This window comes from Nematolebias whitei, chromosome 5, assembly GCF_014905685.2.
Source record: "Nematolebias whitei isolate Nwh7 chromosome 5, NemWhi1, whole genome shotgun sequence".
NCBI lineage: Eukaryota > Metazoa > Chordata > Actinopteri > Cyprinodontiformes > Rivulidae > Nematolebias > Nematolebias whitei.
The window spans coordinates 44,182,040-44,204,028 of NC_056502.1; the positions used below are offsets into that span (position 1 = coordinate 44,182,040).

At 43.7% G+C, this 21,989-nt stretch overlaps 1 protein-coding gene across 1 annotated transcript in view; it reads left to right on the plus strand.

Moving 5' to 3' along the window:
- The window catches only part of snrka (SNF related kinase a), a 142,650-nt gene that overhangs the window by 46,698 nt on the left and 73,963 nt on the right, over window positions 1-21,989 (plus strand). Inside the window, exon 2 of the mRNA XM_037677324.1 lies at window positions 14,309-14,450. Within this exon, the coding sequence (XP_037533252.1) occupies window positions 14,309-14,450 (142 nt within the window). The remainder of the gene's footprint in view (window positions 1-14,308; window positions 14,451-21,989) is intronic.

Here is a 21,989-nt window from a genome sequence, read left to right on the forward strand (position 1 = left end):
GGTTGGTACCATAATTTTCTATAGAGCGCACCCAAATATAAGCCACACCCACTAAAAAATTGTACATATACAGGCTGTGCTTGTATATAAGTTGTGGGTGTCCATGTGGTAGCATGAGATATTTACACAGATAAATACGTACCCATAACATACACAAATACATATGGATTTTTTTTTTTCTGAACAGTGCCTATAACACAACTGGTTGTAAAAAAAAAAATAATAATAATAATACAGTAGCCTACCAGGAAGTCATTGATCCCTATCTTCATATTACTCCTGTTCCGCGGTCAATATCCACTAGCAGTGGAGCAAAAGTTGTTCTGTGCATGCAGGGGAGTCCCCCCTCACATGCTGTGTTCATGCAAGGTAATCCCCCCGTCCCATTCTCTCCTTCCTTCCCCGTTTCATTGGTCCACTGGAACCTGTTCGGTAATTTAATTGGTCAGATGTTTATCCTGATGCATGCTCAATAATCCAGGTAGAAAAATCTAAAAAAGTTCAATCTGGTACTCTGGACATTCAAAAAAACAAAACAAAGCAAAAATTTTTTGTTGTTGTTGTTTTGCTTTGTTTTGTTTTTTGAATGTCCAGAGGACCAGATTTAACTTTTTTAGATGGTCAGATTTTTATTTTATTTTTTAAACTTTTAATTATACAGGTAGTCTCACTGAGTCACGTGGACCCACAATGCAAGAGAGACGTGTATTAGGCAGCTATGCGCACGCCTGTCGAGGCTAAATATTTTGGTGGCATGAAGCTCATTAGCCCATCAAAAAAATATCCATAAATTAGCCGCAGCGTTGTATAAGCCACGGAGTTCAAAGCCTGTAAAAAAAAGTAGCTGCTTATAGTCCGGAAATTACGGTAGTTATCAACAGATACGTTCTTGACATTTCAAATGATAGCTACACTTTTGTCTTCTTACATGTTCTTTAATTTAACTGATTATCAATTTGCACCTTGGACAACATCAGTGATAGTGAAACTGAACTCTTACCCTACCACAGTCGTCTATATACTTAATACACATATCAGTGGTTCCCCTACCATTAGCCAAGGAGGGTGCCTCTCCCTGCCAACAGAGCCGAGGGCCTGCCTACAGAAATGTCCTTTACCCACCCTCCACTCCAGTAGACGAAAATCATTGAACAGATGAGCACATAATGTAAAGATAGACCTAATGTACCTGATAACACATTGAAGCAAACAGTTCAACCTACTACCAGTGAAACAAACACAAAATGATGCAGTTCATTTTAGTGTTCTCATCTACTCTGGAAAACAAGAAAAACCTGGAAAATGACTTCCAGAAATTTTAATTTACCACTCAGGGAAAGCTCAGGGGATTTGAACACTGATCTGCTGATTGAAAGATGATCCTTCCAAGATTTTGTCATGTACGTCTATTAATGCTAGTATTGTAGTATTGTTGAGTCCATGTGCTACTTCTACGATAAACATAGTACATGTATCCTTACTGATGGTGGCTTTTTATATTTAATGTTATACAATATAATTATTAGCAATGTGCCGTATGCAGGTACTGATCTTTCTGTCATTTCTGAATGTGAATCTGGTTTACAGAAATTAAAAAGCCACAAGGGAGTAAAGTGCACACTGAGCGTTTTGTGACTAAAATATCTCCTAGAATTTCAGGATTTACTCAGAGGAAATGTAGGCAAAACTCAAAGAATTTAGTTTTCATGAAATGTTGGGAACCCAGTTAGTGAACATTAACACACCCAACTAAATTCACGTGCACACAGCTGACTTACCATTTTTTCTCATTATGGTGCTATGTTATTATATTTAATATTTTTAAAAAGACAGTTTTAGATAGACAGTCTTTCTTAATGTGCTTTACTAATATTTTATACTGTCATATTTTCCGACCTATAAGTATCAGTTTTTTTTGTATAAATTATATGCCATACAACTTAAACACTAAAGATTTATGTTTTTTTTTCTTCCCATATTTTAAACCAATTTTTGGCTGAGATCTAACCGTTTTCATTCATTCTGACATTGAAAATATTGAACACTACCATTTTCAGCTGCTAGATGGCACTCGAGTAGTATGGCATGCCGTTGTGTCGTGTAATAGGTAAAAGTGGCCATTAATGACACAATTGGCTTGCCATAGACTGCCACCTTCGTCCAGCTCACTTGGAGCAACCGTCAAATCAGCTTCATTTTGCTACGTTGCCCTGGCGAACTGCAGCTGATTCTATCATTACTGTGCATTTGTTAAGAAAAAGTACAACTGAGACACACCTTTACTATAATGTCGAGCAAACAAATAATTGTTTTTAGGTGTTTATCTTCTTAAATTTTGAAGAAATGGGCTCAGGACATTGAACAGAAATATTCACATACATAAAAAGCCATTTAGTAAAAGTTCTCTATCTAAGGAAGCAGCAGGCTGTGTTGAATCTTCACTTCGTCAGTCTCCCATTCTGAGCAAGCAGAGACAACAGTGGAAAGAATAAACTCCCTTTTAACAGGAAGAAACCTCCAGCAGAACCAGGCTCAAAACATGCGGCCATCTGATTCAACCACTCTGGGTTTGAGAGGACAGGAAGTAGAGACAAATTAACACATAATGGCAGGTTCAGATATAGATCCAGGTGAACTTTCTATAGGAGGAAACACAAAAACATGTTAAGATATAAATAATTACAAATACAAACAGGAAGAGTAGAGCAAGTCAAGACAGCAGCAGAGGGAGGAAATGTGGTCAATTTGTCCTCCAGCAGTCTAAAGCCCCCAGTATACTCCCGTGTACGTCCATACGCAGAGGTACGCACGTACGTACTCAGAGGTACGAGCATACCCCCCAGGGCATGTCTGTGCAAAGCTCAATTTTTACGACCGCATACGCGTATGCAGTGTCGCACAATAAACTGCCCAGCGATGGAATGTTTTGTATGCGATACCAATGTATTAAATTCCCCTTCTTCATCCCTGATCTGGCCTTTTGTTTTGTTTTGTTTTTTTGCCAAGAGGCAGTGATCTCTTCCTCCTCCATTGATGCAATTACTGAAATGGTGAGAAATGAAGGAATTTGTCACGAGCGAATTAAACTCAGGTCCAGCGTGGCTGCGGGAGGGTCTGGAGATTTCCTGGTGTGCTGGTCTGACGTGTGGGCTGCAGAGCCAGCGCTCCCTGTTTTTTATTTTATTTTTAGATCTTTTTATTAACAACATATAAACACAGAACACCGCTGAGGCTGCCAGCGCTCGTTTTTTCTTTCCCGACCTGTCAATCAATCCAATAGGCGTGTCAGCAAATGACCAATCGGCGATCTCAATTTGTCCCGAAGGTAAACGCCCCTTGTCTGTGAAGCTACTCTGCAGCTGCTTGGGGTGTACACTGGAGTCTGAAGTCTGAACCCTCTGCGTACAGTACACGTGAACGGACGTAGTACTGGCAGTATACTGGGGGCTTAAGCCTATAGCAGCAGAACTAAGGGATAGCTCAGGAAACCCAAGCAAAACCTAACTATAAGATTTATCACAAAGGAAAGTCTTAAGCCCAGTCCTAAAACCGGACAATGTGTCAGCCTCGCCGACATAAACTGGAAGTTGGTTCCACAAGAGAGGACCCTGATAACTGAAAGCTCTTCCTCCCATTCTGCTTTTAGAAAATCTAGGAATGTAGTGTGCTAAGGGCTAGGTTAGCTGCCCTTGACTACAATATATTTAAATAAACGGGTTCTCTCTTTTTCTAATTAAATTATTGCCGTGTGATTGAGTTAACTGTGTGTGGATTGTTTAATCAGTGACATGAGACGTTATTTTCCTTTGACCCATCAGAATAAATGTGGTCATTTATTGAACAGAATCAAAATTTGACATCAAAACATTGTACACTTGATTAGCTGATCTGGTTCTGTTTAATAAAACTTTGCACGTTTTACTTAATAAGACAACAGGACTTGAAGAAGGCATCTAGACTACTGGCAAAATAGGAGAGTTTAAATATGGGAAATGAAGGAGTTTAAATAGAGAGCAAAGATGGATGAGGGAAAGTGTGTTGAATAGGAATGGCACCCTTCATCCGACCCCAGCTCAGCCCCGGAACACTCGGTGCGTGGCGACTCGTTACCTTTGCAGAAGATAGGTCAGCTCCGGTACAGAGGTCCATTTCAATGCTACCTTTCAGCGTCTCCGGTCAGGATGGCTGAGAATCGTCCGAAGTAGTGACGGTACTCCGTTCAACAACATGCCCATCTCCCGGGTGGATACACAGCAAGCTGTGAGTCCGTCAGAGGTTCCACTCAGATGTGGAAGAATCCATTACAGGATCCAAAGACTAAGTTCAAGACTAGACTTCATCAGAGACCCACTTAAGGAGCTCAGGAGACTTGACCGAATGACTGACAGACCCAATTGACCTAGAAGTTCCAGAAAGTGTGGAATCTTAAAGAGTTCTCACTTCCGGTCACTTCAGGACTTCCTGATTGGTTGAAACAACCAACGGGGTGGTTCTAGTGATGTCAGAGGGTCATTACAAGTCAAGAAAACAGCAGGAATGTTTTAGAAACGTCCCGTACAGACAGAAGACATGTTATGGCGAAGTGGGAGGAAGCAGATGCCAGTAGCTTCTTATTTACCGTCTGCTAGGTTTAAAAACACAACACTTCGTTCTAATAACTTCTTTCTGACTTTCGACCGACATCACTACTTCTCATTTCAGACAGAAGATCAAAATGCATAATTACATTTAACTTGATTTCTAATTTAAATGAGGATTAAAAAATCATTAATACTGTTTCACAGTTGATTTAAAATGAGTGGTTCACTTCAACATTTAGAAATGGTATGAACTAAACACACTTTTGATTTATCAAGATATTGTAAAATAGTAATGATAATATAAAAGAAGAGTGTTCTTTCAATTGATTACTTCAGGATACAATTAGACAGTCTCTGGATGAGCTAATTTGTATTTCTGGATTCAAATCAATGAAATAACAGTTCCTGTCCCCTGAAGGTCCTCAGAGGCAAGTTTTGGTCGGAAGCCGAGTTCACTATAGGAACCATAAGTAAACCTGCAGTCTGAGAGCCAAGTGCTTTGTTAGGAAAATATGGAACATTGGTTACGTACTATAACCCCAGATTCTATGAGTTCAGGTGTAGCCCTTTAAGGCTGTTGCTGGTGGGTTTCATCCCGTTGCGTGCAGCACAGCACTGAAAACTTTAGTCCACACCCACCTGCTGTGTGGGCCTCACCCGGTCCGTATAAATTACGGTGAGACTGGGTACTCGGCTCTCAAATAGCTTTTTCTTCAGCCATTTAGGAACCAGTGAGACCTATAGCTTAAAGGGCTACGCCTAAAAAAGGGGAAGGCTGAAAGCAGTCCTGCTGCCGAGAGTGGGAAAGAACAGAGGTTACAATTGTAACCATGTAACAGTGAGCAAAGCAGAGCAACAGCTCCTCACTATGAACAGATTAATAATAAATGAACTGATTAATAATCAAATGAACTGATTAGTAACAATAGAAAACAGCAGTCACAAAACTTGTGACTGATAATAAATATCTCATACTGTAATTGCATGCAGTCAGATGTGAGTTTAAACAAAATTCCATGAAAACAGTAAAATTCATTCCGTTAAAACACTAAGAACAGAATGGGCCATGGAACAGGCTGAAACATCTTGCAGATAAAAGCAGATAAATGAACAAGGCGATGTCCAAGCGGCAGCCGTACAAATATCCTACACTGTCATACCATTATGCAAAGCTGTCGAAGATGCTATTCCTCTGGTGGAATGAGCTCTGAGATTCTCTGGAGGCTCCAATCCTGATGCTCTGTAAGCTTCAGAAATGGCCTCATACAGCCAGTGTGACAGGCGCTGAGTGGGTAACGGGTGACCTGCAAAGACGTCTCTGTAATGTACAAACAGACACTGAGTCTGACGCAGCGTGGCCGTGCGTGTTATGTAACATGCCAGCGCATGCACAAGACAGAGGAGATGAAAAGATGCTTCTTCTTCTGATTTGTGAGGAGGATAAAACCCCTCCAACGTTATCATTCTCGATTTAAATGAACTTGTGATGTTTTTGTGCATAAAAGCTGGGTTAGGTCTCAGCGCAGCTGAGCTGCCATCAGCTTGAATCCTGAGGCATGACAGGGCAGCAGAGAGCGCAGATAAATCACTCACTCTCTTTGCAGATGTTAAAGCAAACAGCACGGCCGTTTTAAGTGACAGGAGTTTAAGTGAAACCTGATCTAAAGGCTCAAAAGGAGCTTTGATCAGGGCTCGCAAAACCATCATTAGGTCCCACTGTGGAGCTAGTGGGCATGACACCGATCTGTGCCTCCGTACACCTTTTAGAAAACGCTTCATCAGCGAATGATTAAAAACTGTTCTGTCACCGAAGCCTTCATGACAGGAGGAAATAGCTTCAGCATAAGTCTTAATTGTGCTGAACGCTAGATTTCTGTCCATCAGCTGCTGCAGAAAGGACAGCACGCCACCTAGTGGGCATGAGATGGCCTCCACACCTTTCTCCGTGCACCGGCGCTGAAAAGCTGTCCACTTTGATGTGTACAGCGCTGTGGTGGAAGCAGCACGTGAGTCTTGGATTGTACACACCACTTCCTAAGAGAGGTCCATCTTCTCTAAGCAGATCCACTCAGTGGCCAGACCCAAAGGTGCTGGCCTATTTCTGGGTGACTCCTGATTGCTCCTCCCGCCTGGAGGAGAGCATTGTCCCTCCACGGCAGTTTCCACAGTCGACCCGATAACAGACGTTGCAGGTTTGGGAACCACGGGGCGCTCACGCGCTCGGGGGCTACAAGAAAGGCTGAAAGTTCTTCCTCCTGGACTCGGTTCAGAAACCGTGATATTAGAGGGACTGAAGGAAATGCGTAAAGGAGCATTTTTGGCCAAGGGCTGTAGGCAAAAGCGTCCACTCCTAATAGTGGGTCGTACTGTGGGCTCAGTGAGAACCATAATTGATACTGTTCGTTCTCCCGTGTGGCAATCAAATCCACTGCTTCTCGGCCAAACTTGTTCCAAATCCGAGAAATCAGCTCAGGATGGAGACTCCAGTCCCCGTGGCGCGGGCCGCCCCTGGACATTATGTCCGCTCCTCTGTTCAGGACGCCGGGGATGTACACTGCTCTGATGGAGAGCAGGTTTTTGTGTGCCACACACAACAGCTGTCTCACAGTGCGTAACAGTTGGGCTGAGCGCACGCCCCCTCCCAATTTATGTAGCTGTAGTCACTTTGTTGTCTGTGTGGATCTGAACATGTTGATTCCGCAACAGGGGAGCAAAATACTAAATCACATTCCAATTTGTGCGACATTCCAAGATGTTTATATGATCTGATGTGTGAGGTGGCCACAGCGCCCCCACTGCCTGAGACAGGCACATTCCTCCCCAGCCTGACAGGGACACGTCTGTGAAAACTGAGATGTGTGACATAGGTCTGCTGATAGGAACTCTCTCTGACAGAGTGAGAGGGTTTCCCCAGTGCTTCAGGTCGTTTCCCACAGAGGGGGGCACAGAGATCATCCGCCTCTTCTTACATACCGGATCTATGTGCAGAGGAGCGAACCATATCTTAAGGCGTCTTATGTGGAGTAAGCCCAGCGGAACCACAGCGTGAGCTGACGACATCGTTCCCAAAAGTTTCATGATAGAGACGGCCGTTACTACTATGCTGGGTTTTACACTGCGGAGCTGGTCCTTTAGAGCTTCGGCTCTCGTCTGTGATAAACGGGCCCTCATAATGACTGAGTTTAACTCCACTCCCAGATAAACGATCATCTGGGCCGGGAGAACCGAACTCTTCTCCCAGTTTATGGCGAAACCCAGGTTTAACAGGTGTGATGTCAGCGCTTTTGTTTGCGCAACTGCTTCTTGCCTGGATCGGGTTAGCAGCAGCAGATCGTCCAGATAAAACAGGATTCTCATTCCTGCTCTGTGTAGTGGCTGCAGAGCCGTCTCCACGCATTTCGAGAACGTGCATGGTGCGAGGGAATAGCCGAACGGGAGCCTGTTGTACTGGTACTGGGTCCCATGGAAGGAGAAACGCAGGAACTTTCTGTGTTTTGGAATGATTGGTACATGAAAATAGGCGTCTTTTAGCTCTATGGAGGTAAACCAATCGTTCTGGTAAATGTTGTCCAACAGCTGTCTGGTTGTCAACATGTGAAACTGTCTCTCCATGATCGAATTGTTGAATACGGATAAGTCCAAAATGGGTCTCATCCCTCCGGTGTTCTTCTGAGTGGAGAGACGAGATCTGTTCTGGAAATGACAGAACTGTCTGTATAATCCCTCTGAACGGAGATGCGAACTGCAGTGTGTAACCTCTGCTGATATGATGATTCATCATCTGTCCAGAGAACACACTCGCTGCCACTCTGCGTAACGCTCTGGGAGCGGGCACGCGTTTTTTTGTTGTGTCAGGTCCTTTTCGGACGTTAACCAAGCTAAAGCCTCTACCACCGTCATATGCTCTGGAGATGCTCTCCGAGCAACCCATGGAGAGACCTCGCCAAAAGAGCTCTGTGAACGCATCTGTGCTGCGCTCAGGCTGCGGGCTTACATCAGAGTTGATGTGAGCTGACACGCACTGAGGAGAGGCGTGAGCGCCTTTTGAAATGCGATGCCGTTTGGATGGAGATTGCAGTTGCCGTGGGGAAACGCGTTTGTTCTCGCTGTGGTCAGAAAAATCAGAACACAACCTGGGCTGAGAGCGAGGTTTTTTCTGGGCTCAGTCTGCTGAAAAAAGTCATTTTTAGCTGCTGTGTCAAGCTAGCATTTTGTGTGTTTTCTTGAGCTGCGGTGACTTTTAAAAACCTGTTTTGAAGTTACCCGCTTAGCTGCTGTGTCAAGCGAGCATTTTGTGTGGTTTCTTGAGCTGCGGTGATTTTTAAAAACCTGTTTTGAGGTTACCGGCTTGATTTGCGTGGAGGATGTGTGAAGGGAAGCCACTGTGAGATCATTCGATCTGACATTCAGGCTGGAATCGGACACTTTATTCTCTGAATGATGTTTTTATTTTATTTTAAAACTCAAGTCATCATTATACACACACATCCTCAGCAAGGAGTCATTTCTTGTATCTTCTCCCCCGTAAGACCTGCGACTGGTTGTTCCAGTGCGGCGCCTGTTAGTGGTCTCTTGGGAAACGCTGAGCTGCTGGTTGCCACGATGAGAAGGACTGTTCTGTGGCGGGAGGGTCCAGTGGCAGGAGGGTCCAGCGGCGGAGCGGGGCGGGAGGTCGCTGCTGCAGCTGTGGAGCGTCTCTGCTGCTGCCTCTGGCCACATCGATCTCTCCAGCGGGCGGAGGGGCGGGAGGAGGGGTGCGGCTTAATCCGATGGCGCAGTCTCCAACATCTCCTCCGACTTCTTCGACTTTTCAAGCATGGCCTTGAAATTGGCCCCGAACAGTGCGTCCATCATGATGGGGCCCTCCAACAGGTCTTTTTGCAGTTTCTCCGGCAAGGAGGGGGAGTGTCGGAGCCAAGTGGATCTCTGGATCATTGTCATCCAGGCGGCGATGCAAGACAGGCAGACCGCAGAGGAGGCGCACAGGTTGAGGATGACGTCAGATGCTTCGCAGAGCGAGCTCCTCATCTCCTCAGGCAGGTCTATGTCCTTCAGCCTTTTGGAGATGCTGTAGGCCAGCAGGGCGACATTGTTATTCGCTGCGGTCACCTGGAAAGCACACTGGTGGGCTCGATTGGAGAGCGACGTCACCGTCTGGTCGTATCTCCCTGGAGAGACAGGGCGCTGGTCCAACCTGGACACTTTTGCTCCGAGTGCTTCCGCCAGGCTTGGCTTGGGGGATACCAAGGGAAAGTTCTGCTCAGTAAACCCCTCCACTCTGGTGATAGGAGCGAAGGTGGAGATGGGCACCTTCAGCCTACTAGGTCCAGCTGCAGCCTCCTTCCAGTAGGACGTCACTGCTAGGAAACGAGGCCAGATGGGGTCAGGGCGGCGAGCCGGGGTGGAGCCAAACCTTTCTGCTAGATCATCAGATCTGGGCGGGTGGAGGAGAGGAACAGAAAGTCCCTTGGTGACAGCCACCTCCTGGATTATGCCGGGCAGCTCCGAGAGGAGGACACTGACAGCTGGGAGCGGTGTGTTTGCCAATGTGGAAAGGCGGGGGGGGGGGGGGGCATCCGCTCGTCCCCCCCGTTCCAACATTACGCTCTCCAGGTGGGAATGAGCAGCGGGGCTGCTGCTGACGTCGCCTTTCCTGGAAGAATCATCCGATTCGCCCCGTGACTCGGCGTCAAAAAAGGTGATGGCGTCGTCCAGCGAACAGTCCCCCATCACGGAGAGGCATTCCTCGATGTTAGCCTTGAACAAGGCTACTCGCCTCTGCCTCTCCTCAGGAGGGAGGAGGTCACAGAGACGGCAGGAGGAGGAGAGGTCGGCGTGGCGGGGACCCAGGCATCCTTCACATATGGCGTGCTGGTCGAAGCTCAGCATGTAGCTGGTCTTGTAGGATGGGCACAGGTGGATGGTGCTGGTGCTGGACATCGTGTTCTTGTAGAAAACAGTGCTGGTTGCTTGCTCAATGGGAGCCGATTACCCGGTCTCACCGGGTGAGGCCCACACAGTAGGTGTGCGTTGACTGAAGTTTTCAGTGCTGCGCATGACGGGATGAAACCCACCAGCGACAGCCTTAAAGGGCGAAGCCTATACAAAATAGAACAATAAGATCTGTAATATAAGATGCAGCTAGGTTGTTGAGAGCTGTATATGTTAGAAGTGAGATTTTGGATTCTATTCTGGATTAAATGCTAAATTTAAAACATTTGCATGCTTTACGTCTCCTGTCAGAATTGGCTCATGTAAATCTCGGCTTGGAAGCAAATTTTATTTTATATTCTGAAAAGTCTGTCTTTCTGCCAAAAAAGGCTTATAGGTAAATATTATTTATAAGTTTAACTATTTTTTCTGCCAATCCATACATTATTAAGGCCTGTGAGCAATTGTGCTTAATTATAGCATGACTTGAAATTTCCATTAGTGTAATTACTTCCCAGGAGCTACCAATAACTAAGAAAATTTGCTGCAATAGCAATTTTTAGTTTAATCCTTTCAGCTTGATTAAGTAAACCCTTTTCTGTTTGCTAAACATTAGATGGGAACACACTAATTCATGAATGTTTTAATGGGATTGTATAGCTGGGCTAGTTAGCATGTACAGTTTTAATTTTTAAGCCCCACCATGTGGTGTGTTCGTACGAGAGGGAGGACAGGGTACTACGGGTGTTATATGTCCTTGTTCCATGCTGGAGGCTGCTTCTTCTTACCCTCCTGCTGTTGGTTCTGTTATCACTGCTGCAGCAGTGCGCACATGTGCAGGTACAGTATGTGTACCCTGCATGTTAGTGTTTCTGGGTTGCCTTTCCTGGGAAAAACTAGTAGTAACTGGGGATGTGCACACTTAGATAGGCATGTAAGAAATGACTAGACGTTAGCATGTGTGTCTTTGAGGTGCAGTGGTGTTCATGACAGCAGGTGTGGAGTTTCACTAACAGAAACACGTGCTAAGAAGGAGAGCGCTGTCACATGATGCATTGATTGTTTTGTTATTCTGAGAAAATGATAACGAAGGATGATGCGTTTTTCCAAGGGCTGGGTACCTTTCTAAAAAAATCGGTACCGGTGTTGGTACCTTCACTTCGGTGTCGGTTCCTGGATGGTTCTTTTTTCGGTACCAATTTTGTAATTACTATTAATTCTAACAAGAATAAAATTACGTTACACATTACAGTACATATTGTGAATTTTATTTTTTAACTTTGGTATTTCTATTCCAAGCAGTTTTCTTACATTAAAATAAACAAATAATTTCCAGGACAAAAGAACTGTTGCAAACCAGTGACACGTCAGTGTCTAATAGTCACTGCTACACACTGAGGACCTTCTCAATTAACAGTTTTTCTTCAGAAAAATCAACATGTCTGCTTTCTCTGGACACAAACAAGCCCGCTCCTGGCTGATGGTGTCTCCAGCAGTAGAAAATGTTTGCTGGGCTGGGTACCTTTAAAAAAAAATTTGTATCGGTACCGATGTCGGTACCTTCACTTTGGTGTCGCTTCCTGGCGGTTCGTTTATTCGATACCAATTTTGTAATTACTATTAATTCTAACAAGGATAAAATTACGTTACACATTACTGTACATATTGTAAATTTTATTTTTTAACTTTGGTATTTCTATTCCAAGCAGTTTTCTTACATTAAAATAAACAAATAATTTCCAGTTCAAAAGAACAGTTGCAAACAACAAGTGACACATCAGTGTCTAATGCTCACTGCTACACACTGAGGACCTTTTCACTGAACAGTTTTTCTTAAGAAACAACATGTCTGTTTTCTCTGGACACAAACAAGCCCACTCCTGACTGATGGTGTCTCCAGCAGTAGGAAGTGTTCCCTCTGAGGCTGTAGATGATGATTGTTGCACACACAGATACCTGGTTGTCAAGTTTGATAGCACTGACATATTGTCCCTCACATTCCACCAGCAGGTCACTGGATTCACTGAGGTTAAGGTTGATGGCAGACATCTGCACCTCTGTGTCTCTGCCTGAGTCTTCTCTGTGGTTCTCTGGGGTTTAGGGCTCTGATCATCTCCCTAACTGACATGAGAACAAAACATCAACAATAAAATGGTTAGGGCTGGGTACCTTTAAAAAAAAAATTTGTATCGGTACCAATGTCGGTACCTTCACTTTGGTGTCGGATCCTGGCGTTTCGTTTATTCTATATCAATTTTGTAATTACTATTAATTCTAACAAGAATAAAATTACGTTACACATTACAGTACAAATTGTGAGTTTTATTTTTTAACTTTGGTATTTTTGGTAGAATCCGCCTGTGTGTAATCGTCTCCATATAAATGCACCTGCTCTGTGATAGTCTCAGGGTTCTGTTCAAAGCGCAGAGAGCATCATGAAGACCAAGGAACACACCAGGCAGGTCTGAGATACTGTTGTGGAGAAGTTTAAAGCCGGATTTGGATACAAAAAGATTTCCCAAGCTTTAAACATCCCAAGGAGCACTGCAAATCTACCAAGACCCAGCCGTCCCTCTAAACTTTCATGTCGAACAAGGAGAAGACTGATCAGAGATGCAGCCAAGAGGCCCATGATCACTCTGGATGAACTGCAGAGATCTACAGCTGAGGTGGGAGAGTCTGTCCATAGGACGATAATCAGTCGTACACTGCACAAAACTGGCCTTTATGGAAGAGTGGCAAGAAGAAAGCCATTTCTCAAAGATACCCATAAAAAGTGTTGTTTAAAGTTTGCCACAAGCACCTGGGAGACACACCAAACATGTGGAAGAAGGTGCTCTGCTCAGATGAAACCAAAATCGAACTGTTTGGCCACAATGCAAAACGATATGTTTGGCGTAAAAGCAACACAGCTCATCACCCTGAACACACCATCCCCACTGTCAAACATAGTGGTGGCAGCATTATGGTTTGGGCCTGCTTTTCGTCAGCAGGGACTGGGAAGGTGGATGGGGCCAAATACAGGACCATTCTGGAAGAAAACCTGTTTGAGTCTGCAAGAGACCTGAGACTGGGACGGAGATTTATCTTCCAACAAGACAATGATCCAAAACATAAAGCCAACTCTACAATGGAATGATTCACAAATAAACGTATCCAGGTGTTGGAATGGCCAAGTCAAAGTCCAGACCTGAATCCAATCGAGAATCTGTGGAAAGAGCTGAAGACTGCTATTCACAAACGCTCTCCTTCCAACCTCACTGAGCTTGAGCTGTTTTGCAAAGAAGAATGGGCAAGAATTTCAGTGTCTCCATGTTCAAAACTGATAGAGACAAACCCCAAGAGACTTGCAGCTGGAACTGCAGCAAAAGGCGGCGTTACAAATTATTTACGCAAGGGGGTCGAATAATATTGCACGCCCCACTTTTCGGTTTTTTATTTGTTAAAAAAGTTTGACACATCCAATAAATTTCATTCCACTTTACGATTGTGTCCCACTTGTTGTTGATTCTTCACACACACAAAAAATGTATATCTTTATGTTTGAAGCCTGAAATATGGCAAAAGGTGAAAAAGTTCAAGGGTCCGAATACTTTCGCAAGGCACTGTATATGTGTGTGTGTGTTTGTGTGTGTGTGTGTGTGTGTGTGTGTGTATGTACATACACATACAATTTTAACTGAATATTACGACAGTCTGCTTAATGAAACAAAGTGTAAAGGAATAATAATGAATGACGTCAAGTTTGCTTTAGCTGTCATGGGTACAGATTATATTCTCATGTCTCCCTTCCCCAGACATCTGGAGTCTTGGTGTGATCCTGTTCATGTTGGTTTGTGGCCAGCCCCCTTTCCAGGAAGCTAATGACAGTGAGACTCTCACCATGATCATGGACTGTAAATACACTGTTCCTCCACACGTCTCCGATGCCTGCAAAGAGTAAGTGTTGTACAGAACTAACCTTTTCATCTGTTTTAGGGTGCATTCACACCTGATAGTCTGGTAGACTCGGTTCGATTGGGGACCAATGTTCATGACATTTTGTTTACATTTGAGCTGGTGCGTTTGCATTCATACTGCACTGTGCAGTCGAGTCAACCTGTTGAACCATCCTATTCACCCGCTCGCCTGTGGGGGCGCTGCACCAAGACTACTGAAAGAAACAACACAAAAACCTCTGAATACACTTCTTCTTCTGGAAATCAGTGTGAATGCAAATGCACCAGCTCAAATGTAAACAAAATGTTATGAATATTGGTCCCCAACTGAACTGAGCCTACCGGACTATCAGGCGTGAAAACAACCTTATATTCATTCATTACACACAGACTGATATATTTCAAATGTTTATTTCTTTAAATGTCGATGATTATAACTCACAACTAATGAAACCCCCAAATTCAGTATCTCAGAAAATTAGAATATTACTTAAGACCAATTAAAAAAAAGATTTTTAGAAATGTTGTCCAACTGAAAAGTATGAACATGAAAAGTATGAGCACGTACAGCATCAATACTTAGTTGGGGCTCCTTTTGGCTGAATTACTGCGGCAATGCAGCGTGGCATGGAGTCGGGTCAGTCTGTGGCACTGCTGTGGTGTTATGAGAGCCCAGGTTGCTCTGATAGTGGCCTTCAGCTCTTCTGAACTGTTGGGTCTGGAGTATCACATCTTCCTCTTTACAATACCCCATAGATTTTCTATGGGGCTATGGTCAGGAGAGTTTACTGGCCAATTAAGAACAGGGATACCATGGCCCTTAAACCAGGTACTGGTAGCTTTGGCACTGTGTGCAGGTGCCAAGTCTTGTTGAAAAATGAAATCTGCATCTCCACAAAGTTGGTCAGCAGCAGGAAGCACAAAGTGCTCTAAAACTTCCTGGTAGACAGCTGTGTTGACCTTGGACCACAGAAAACACAGTGGACCAACACCAGCAGATGACATGGCACCCCAAACCATCACTGACTGTGGAAAATTGACACTGGACCTCAAACAACATGGATTATGTGCCTCTCCTCTCTTCCTCCAGACTCTGGGACCTTGATTTCCAAAGGAAATGCAACATTTACTTTAATCAGAAAACATAACTTTGGACCACTCGGCAACAGTCCCAGACGAGACTCATCTGACACTCTTTTTCTAGAATTGCTTGACACAAGGAATGGGACAGCTAAAACCCATGTCTTGCATACGTCTGCGTGTGGTGGTTCTTGAAGCACTGACTCCAGCTGCAGTCCACTCTTTGTGAATCTCCCCCACATTTTGGAATGGGTTTTGTTTCACAATCCTCTCCAGGGTGTGGTTATCCCTATTGCTTGTACACTTTTTTTTCCTACCACATCGTTTCCTTTCCTTCTCCTCTCTATTAATGTGCTTGGACACAGAGCTCTGTGAACAGCCAGCCTCTTTAGCAATGACCTTTTTCTTTGTCCTTCTTGTGCAAGGTATCAATGGTCATATTTTGGACAACTGTCAAGTCAGCAGTCTTCCCCATGATTATGTGGCCTACAGAACTAGACTGAGAGACCATTTAAAGGCCTTTGCAGGTGCTTTGAGTTAATCAGCTGATTAGAGTGTGGCACCAGGTGTCTTCAATATTGAAGCTTTTCACAATATTCTAATTTTTTGAGATACTGAATTTGGGGTTTTCATTAGTTGTCAGTTATAATCATCAACATTAAAAGAAATAAACATTTGAAATATAGCAGTCTGTGTGTAATGGATGAATATAAATAAAGTTTCACTTTTTAAATGGAATTACTGAAATAAATCAATTTTTTCATGATATTCTAATTTTATGACCAGCACCTGTATATCATCAATGTCTTCCTATGTAGCCCGGAAAAAAACCCCCTAATATTCTTCTGTTTTGCTGAGAGCAAACTAAAGCTATGTTTACATAGACATACGTAATCAGATTAAACGGCCATTCGGAATAAAATTGTCATGTAAATACCCCATTCTGATTGTTTTTTTTTTTATTCAGCTCGATGTGAAATAATTTGTAATCAGAATGAGATGGGTGGTTTATGCTGATTCATAATCTGAACGGTGTGCATGTAAACACTTTATCTAATCATTTTTTTCCGAAAACTGGAAAACTGACGACTGTGCATGTGTGACCTATGTCAATGTCACATATTTCCGCCTGGCTAATGCTAAAATGTCGGGGAAGCAAAACTGGTCGGTGAGCGACAACATTTCTACTAGAAACTTTGAAAGAGCTCATAATCATCTGTATTGCTTGTAGCTCAATCAGGGAGTGCATTAACGTCTCCACCGTCATTAAAACCTGTCGCAGGTCCATTTTGGACGCTCAGGTTTGTTTACGTTTATCCCGGAAGTCTTCTTCTGTGTTTTATTTTAAAAGGAAAGTTTACCACTCTGCACATGTAACTTCTATTCAGAATAAAAGCCTGCTGCATGTAAGTGCTCGTCATGGACAGATTGTGCCCATGTAAACTATACATTCGAATTATTTAATCTGAAAACATTGCAATCCGGTAAAAGAATTTTGCGCATGTAAACATAGCTTAAGTGTCAGCACTGACTGCCTACATTAGGGTTGTATCATTTGTTAGGTGATGTTAAATTCTTACCTGTATACTGTAAAATACAATGGGTATGAGTTATACGCTATAATTTTTTTGATTTAAAAGCATGTAGTTTAGGAGGAGGCATATTTTTCATACTTGACATAGTACTACTCTTCTTTCTAACACTGCCTGCCTTCAAACTCTAATAAAAGTCCTGTTCATGTCGGTGTGCTCTGGTTCACCTCAGAACTGTCTTTCTCCTCTTGAATGCTCCACTGCTTTCACAAACATCTTGCACCTTACTTTGACCCCTGTCCTCGTCCTTGGCCTTCCTCTGTGCTTTGAAAACAACCAGCCAACCTGTTGAATTCATCATGCCTGTTGCCGATGAAGTTAAGGAAATCCAACTGTGTCATAAATATTGCAGCTGTGCTGTTGGAAAATTAGCATTTGGCACCTGGTTTTTGTAGAATTTTAAATCTTGTTCAAATCCATCTCTCAGAAATTACTAACAAAAATGTATATCTTAGGTGGTCAGCAGTCAAAGTAACTCTGGCTTGTTCCACCCTTAATATAAAGTTTATATGATGCTTGTCATACAGAAGTATGTTCAGAGAATTAAACTTATTCCCACAACAACTCAGCAGAGTTTGAAAATAATGAACTGTAATAATCTGCAGTAGAAATCAACTGATGTGTTTTTATTATACGCCTTTTGAAAGGCGGACGTTTTATGGTATAGTCTGTCCATCCGTACATTTGTCCATTCATACATAAGTATGTAAACTTTATCTTGTCTTGCCCTTAACTTCAAATTCAAGTGACAAGTCTGTAAACATCTGCTTCTCAGGAAACTTACAACCCCTGCAAACATCACAAGACATTCTGGAAACTCCCACAAATGCAGTTCACCAATTAGTCTCCTGCTGACTTAATATCCATCCATCCATCCATCCATCCATCCATCCATCCATCCATCCATCCATCCATCCATCCATCCATCCATCATCTTTACCCTCTACTTCATTTTTGGTCATGGGGGTCATTGCTTAGAGCTGTCATTTCTAACCCAAATCCGAAGCCTAAATTTTTATGGACCAGCCCGACCCGGATTAGGGCTGGGCCGGTCCATAATAATGTGCTTAATGTGCTGGCCGGGTCGGTTTTGGGCTTTTGATTGCTTCAGCTGACACGTGCGACTGATGATCCAATTATATGGCAACATGGCTTGCCATACAATCACCAGACTCACGCGGCCATTTGACCATGCGCTGACCAGCCTTGAAAGAGGTCAAAAGTTCATTTAAGCTTCAGATCAGAGTCAGAGATTCTTTATTGTCATTCGCACCTCATGTGGTACATGTGGTGGAGCGAAATTATGTACACAGGGTCCCAGTTACATCCAACAATAAAATGTAAAAGAAAAACAATGATGACATCTAAGATATGAACTAAGAAAAACATCAACTAAAAATACACTAAGCACTAATAGCGTAAAAACATTACGTCGAACATCAGCACAAACATGAACATGAGTCTGTGTGAACAGATGAGCACGCATGAACACATCAACATGAAACAGATCAGCAGCAACATGATGTGATATTTTCACTAGGGATGCACTGATCCACTTTTTTAAACTTCCGATCCGATCCCGATACCTAAGTCTGAATATCGGCCGATACCGATCCAGTTCCGATATCATGATCATCATTGATTTTATATGAGGCTGTAATAATCTCCTCTCAAGTACAATTTGTACAAATCAATGCATGCATGTCCACAAAGGCAACTTAAGGTAAGCTTTATTAAATTTGGATACGTTTTAAAGTTAGAATTAAATTCTGCTAACACAAAACATGTTTATTTTTATTCCTAGCTTTAAAGTGGATATTAAAGTGATTAATTTAAGTGATTGTTTAAAGTTGTTTTATATTTTTTTAAATAAGGGGCAGATATAAGAATTTTTTTTCTTCTTTCTGCACTCTTTTCATTCAGTGTTTTCTTTTTCATGATTATTATTTTATTTTGTTTCTTTTAAATGAATGAATAAAATGAAATAAAATGTTAAATGGCCTCAAACACCTGCTAAGTTCATGGCATAAACCAACAGACATGTTCCTGTTTTTAATATTTTACATCACTTTATAATGTAGTTGTTTTTGTTTTTAATATAATTTTCAAATCATGTTTTTTTTATGATTGTCTGTTGTACTGATAAATATCTCCTCGAGGGTAAACTATATCTTGGCTGCAAGTATCAAGCTGAGAAATCCTTTGTTTTCTACAACTGATAGTGGTTGGTCATGAATCATGATGAAGTTTAGCAACTTCTCTGTAAACATTTGAGCTCCGTGGTTTCAGCGACATCTACTTCTTGTTCAATCCGAAGCAAGCAGCCTGATTTGGGGCAGCCGCGCTCAGTCTGTCCCTCCTCAGAGACAGGCAGACTGAGCGGGGCAGACTGGACGCGGCTGGCCGGGGTTGAGTCGCCTCTTTCCGGTTGAGCAAAGAGCAGCGCCCCGCTGAAGCCACGGAGCTCGAATGTCCAACATAAAACTAACTTTACCGCGGTTTAATGTGGCACTATGGCTCTGCAGACATTGCACGATGCTGTCTTGTTTTGTGGTGTTTTTATTGTAAAATACTTCCACACAGCGGACATGTTTAGATGACAAGTTTGTTAGCAGTTAGCCACAGTGCTGCTAACTCAGTCCTCACGTTGTAGCTGGCTGCAAACTATGAACTGGATTTCCTGAATGTGAGGCGGGTCTTATTACTCTGGGTTCATGAGACACGCCGCCATTCAGGAAATCCATTCCATAGTTTGAAGCCAACATGCATCATGGATCGAAAATATCGGCAGGTGGATCGGAAAAATTCGATACGTATATTATGCTGGTATCGGAGGTCGATACCGATACTGGATCGGATCGGCCCCATCCTTAATTTTCACAGGGATTATTCTGGTTAAAAATTCATGAGTCTTAACAGCCTCAGGGTAGAAGTTGTTCCTCAGTCTAGTGGTTCTACACTTAATGCTCCTCAACCTCCTTCCTGAGGGGAGCTGGGCAAAAAGTGTGTGTGCTGGGTGAGTGGGGTCCTTCATGATGCAGGTGACCCTCTTCCTGCATCTGGAGGTTTAAATGTTTGTGATGGTGGGGAGACTGACCCCAATGGACTCAGATGGACTACTGCCAGTTATCCATCATCCAAATGGACATTCATTCAGCTACTGCACTCAGCGGATGCACATGGCCGACAACCCAAACAGGTGAGATCACAAAATATCAGATATGTCAGAGCAGGGTCCAAAGCAGGCAGAAGCATAGGAAGCATTTAATGCTCTTTGACCACCATGCTTCCAAGATGGCCGCGCTCAGAGCAGTTGCAGCTTCACAGGCTCCCGGTACCATCCCAGTTTTTAGAAGTTTTGATATTGACTCTGTGCCTGACTCCGCGCGATTTATGCGTGTGAACTATAGCCGAACCGAACTGATGAGAATAGGAGCGGATTTGCCACGAAATATAGCAGAAATCGGCAACAAACTCAAAACTACGCTCGGCAGAATGCAGATCTTAAAGTCATCTACCTGGAAGCTGCAACAGAGGCGTTCCAGCGGGCAGAAGAGGAAGCGATGCTCCCGGCTTAAGAGGAGAGGATGCCGGGCGGGGGTTATGGTGAGGCTACGAGCTAACGCTAAAGCCGGTAAACTCCCCATGCCGTCTCTCTTTCTGTTGAACGTCCGCTCGTTGGACAACAAGATGGATTTACTTCGTCTGAGAGCGGGCGCCTCAGAAGAGCTGAAGAAGTGTGCAGTGCTTTGCCTCACGGAAACGTGGATTACAAGCGAAACGCCGGACACAGTCTTCCAGCTGGATGATAGACTTTTTTTTCGAGCGGACCGCTGCAGCGAGCTAACGGGGAAATCACGGGGAGGCGGAGTGTGCATTTACGTGAGTAAAAGTTGGTGCACGAACTCTACTGTTGTTAATAGCTCATGCTCGAAGGCTTTGGAGCAAATAACAGTGAAATGTCGGCCACATTATCTACCCAGAGAGTTCACAGTGACTTTTATCACAGTTGTTTACATTCCTCCGGACGCTAATGCTAATGAATCACTACAGGAGCTTCATGATATCATCAGCTCGCTGCAGAACAAACACCCCGAGGCTCTTTATGTGGTAGCCGGAGACTTTAACCATGTGAATCTAAAGGACTGTCTCCCAAGCTTTAATCAACATGTGACGATTCCGACACATGGAGACAAGACGCTGGACCGTGTTTACACGAATGTAAAAGATGCATACAAAGCCGAACCCCGCCCCCACCTAGGACTGTCAGACCACATCTCAATCTTCCTGGCTCCTGCTTACATGCCCCCGCTGAGACGCTCCAGACCGGTACAAAAGAAAGTTAAATGCTGGATCCAGGACAATGGCCCCATACTGAGAGATTGTTTTGATCAAACAGAATGGCAGGTTTTCAGAGAAGCTGCTGAAAATGGAGGTTCGCTTGATCTTGACCAATACACATCCTCAGTTCTGGGTTACATTAGTACATGTACTGACACCGTCTCCACTATCAGAAATGTTAAAAGCTACCCAAACAGAAAACCTTGGCTGAATGCAGAGGTGCGTACCCTGCTGGAAGCCAGGAACACTGCCTTCAGGTCTGGAAACTCAGAGGAGCTGAGTAGGACAAGAAAAGAGCTGGTTGCTGGTATTAAGAGGGCCAAGGCCACATATGCAAAGAGGATCGAGGGTCAATTCATCTCACAAGACCCTCGGAGCATGTGGAGGGGCATTAAGTGCATAACAGATTATAAAGGAAGGAGTGAACAATGCCCCAAAGACCCATCTCTGCCTGATGCCCTCAACAAGTTCTATGCACGCTTTGAAGACCCGAACAGACCACCCAGCACCAGACTCACCTCACCACC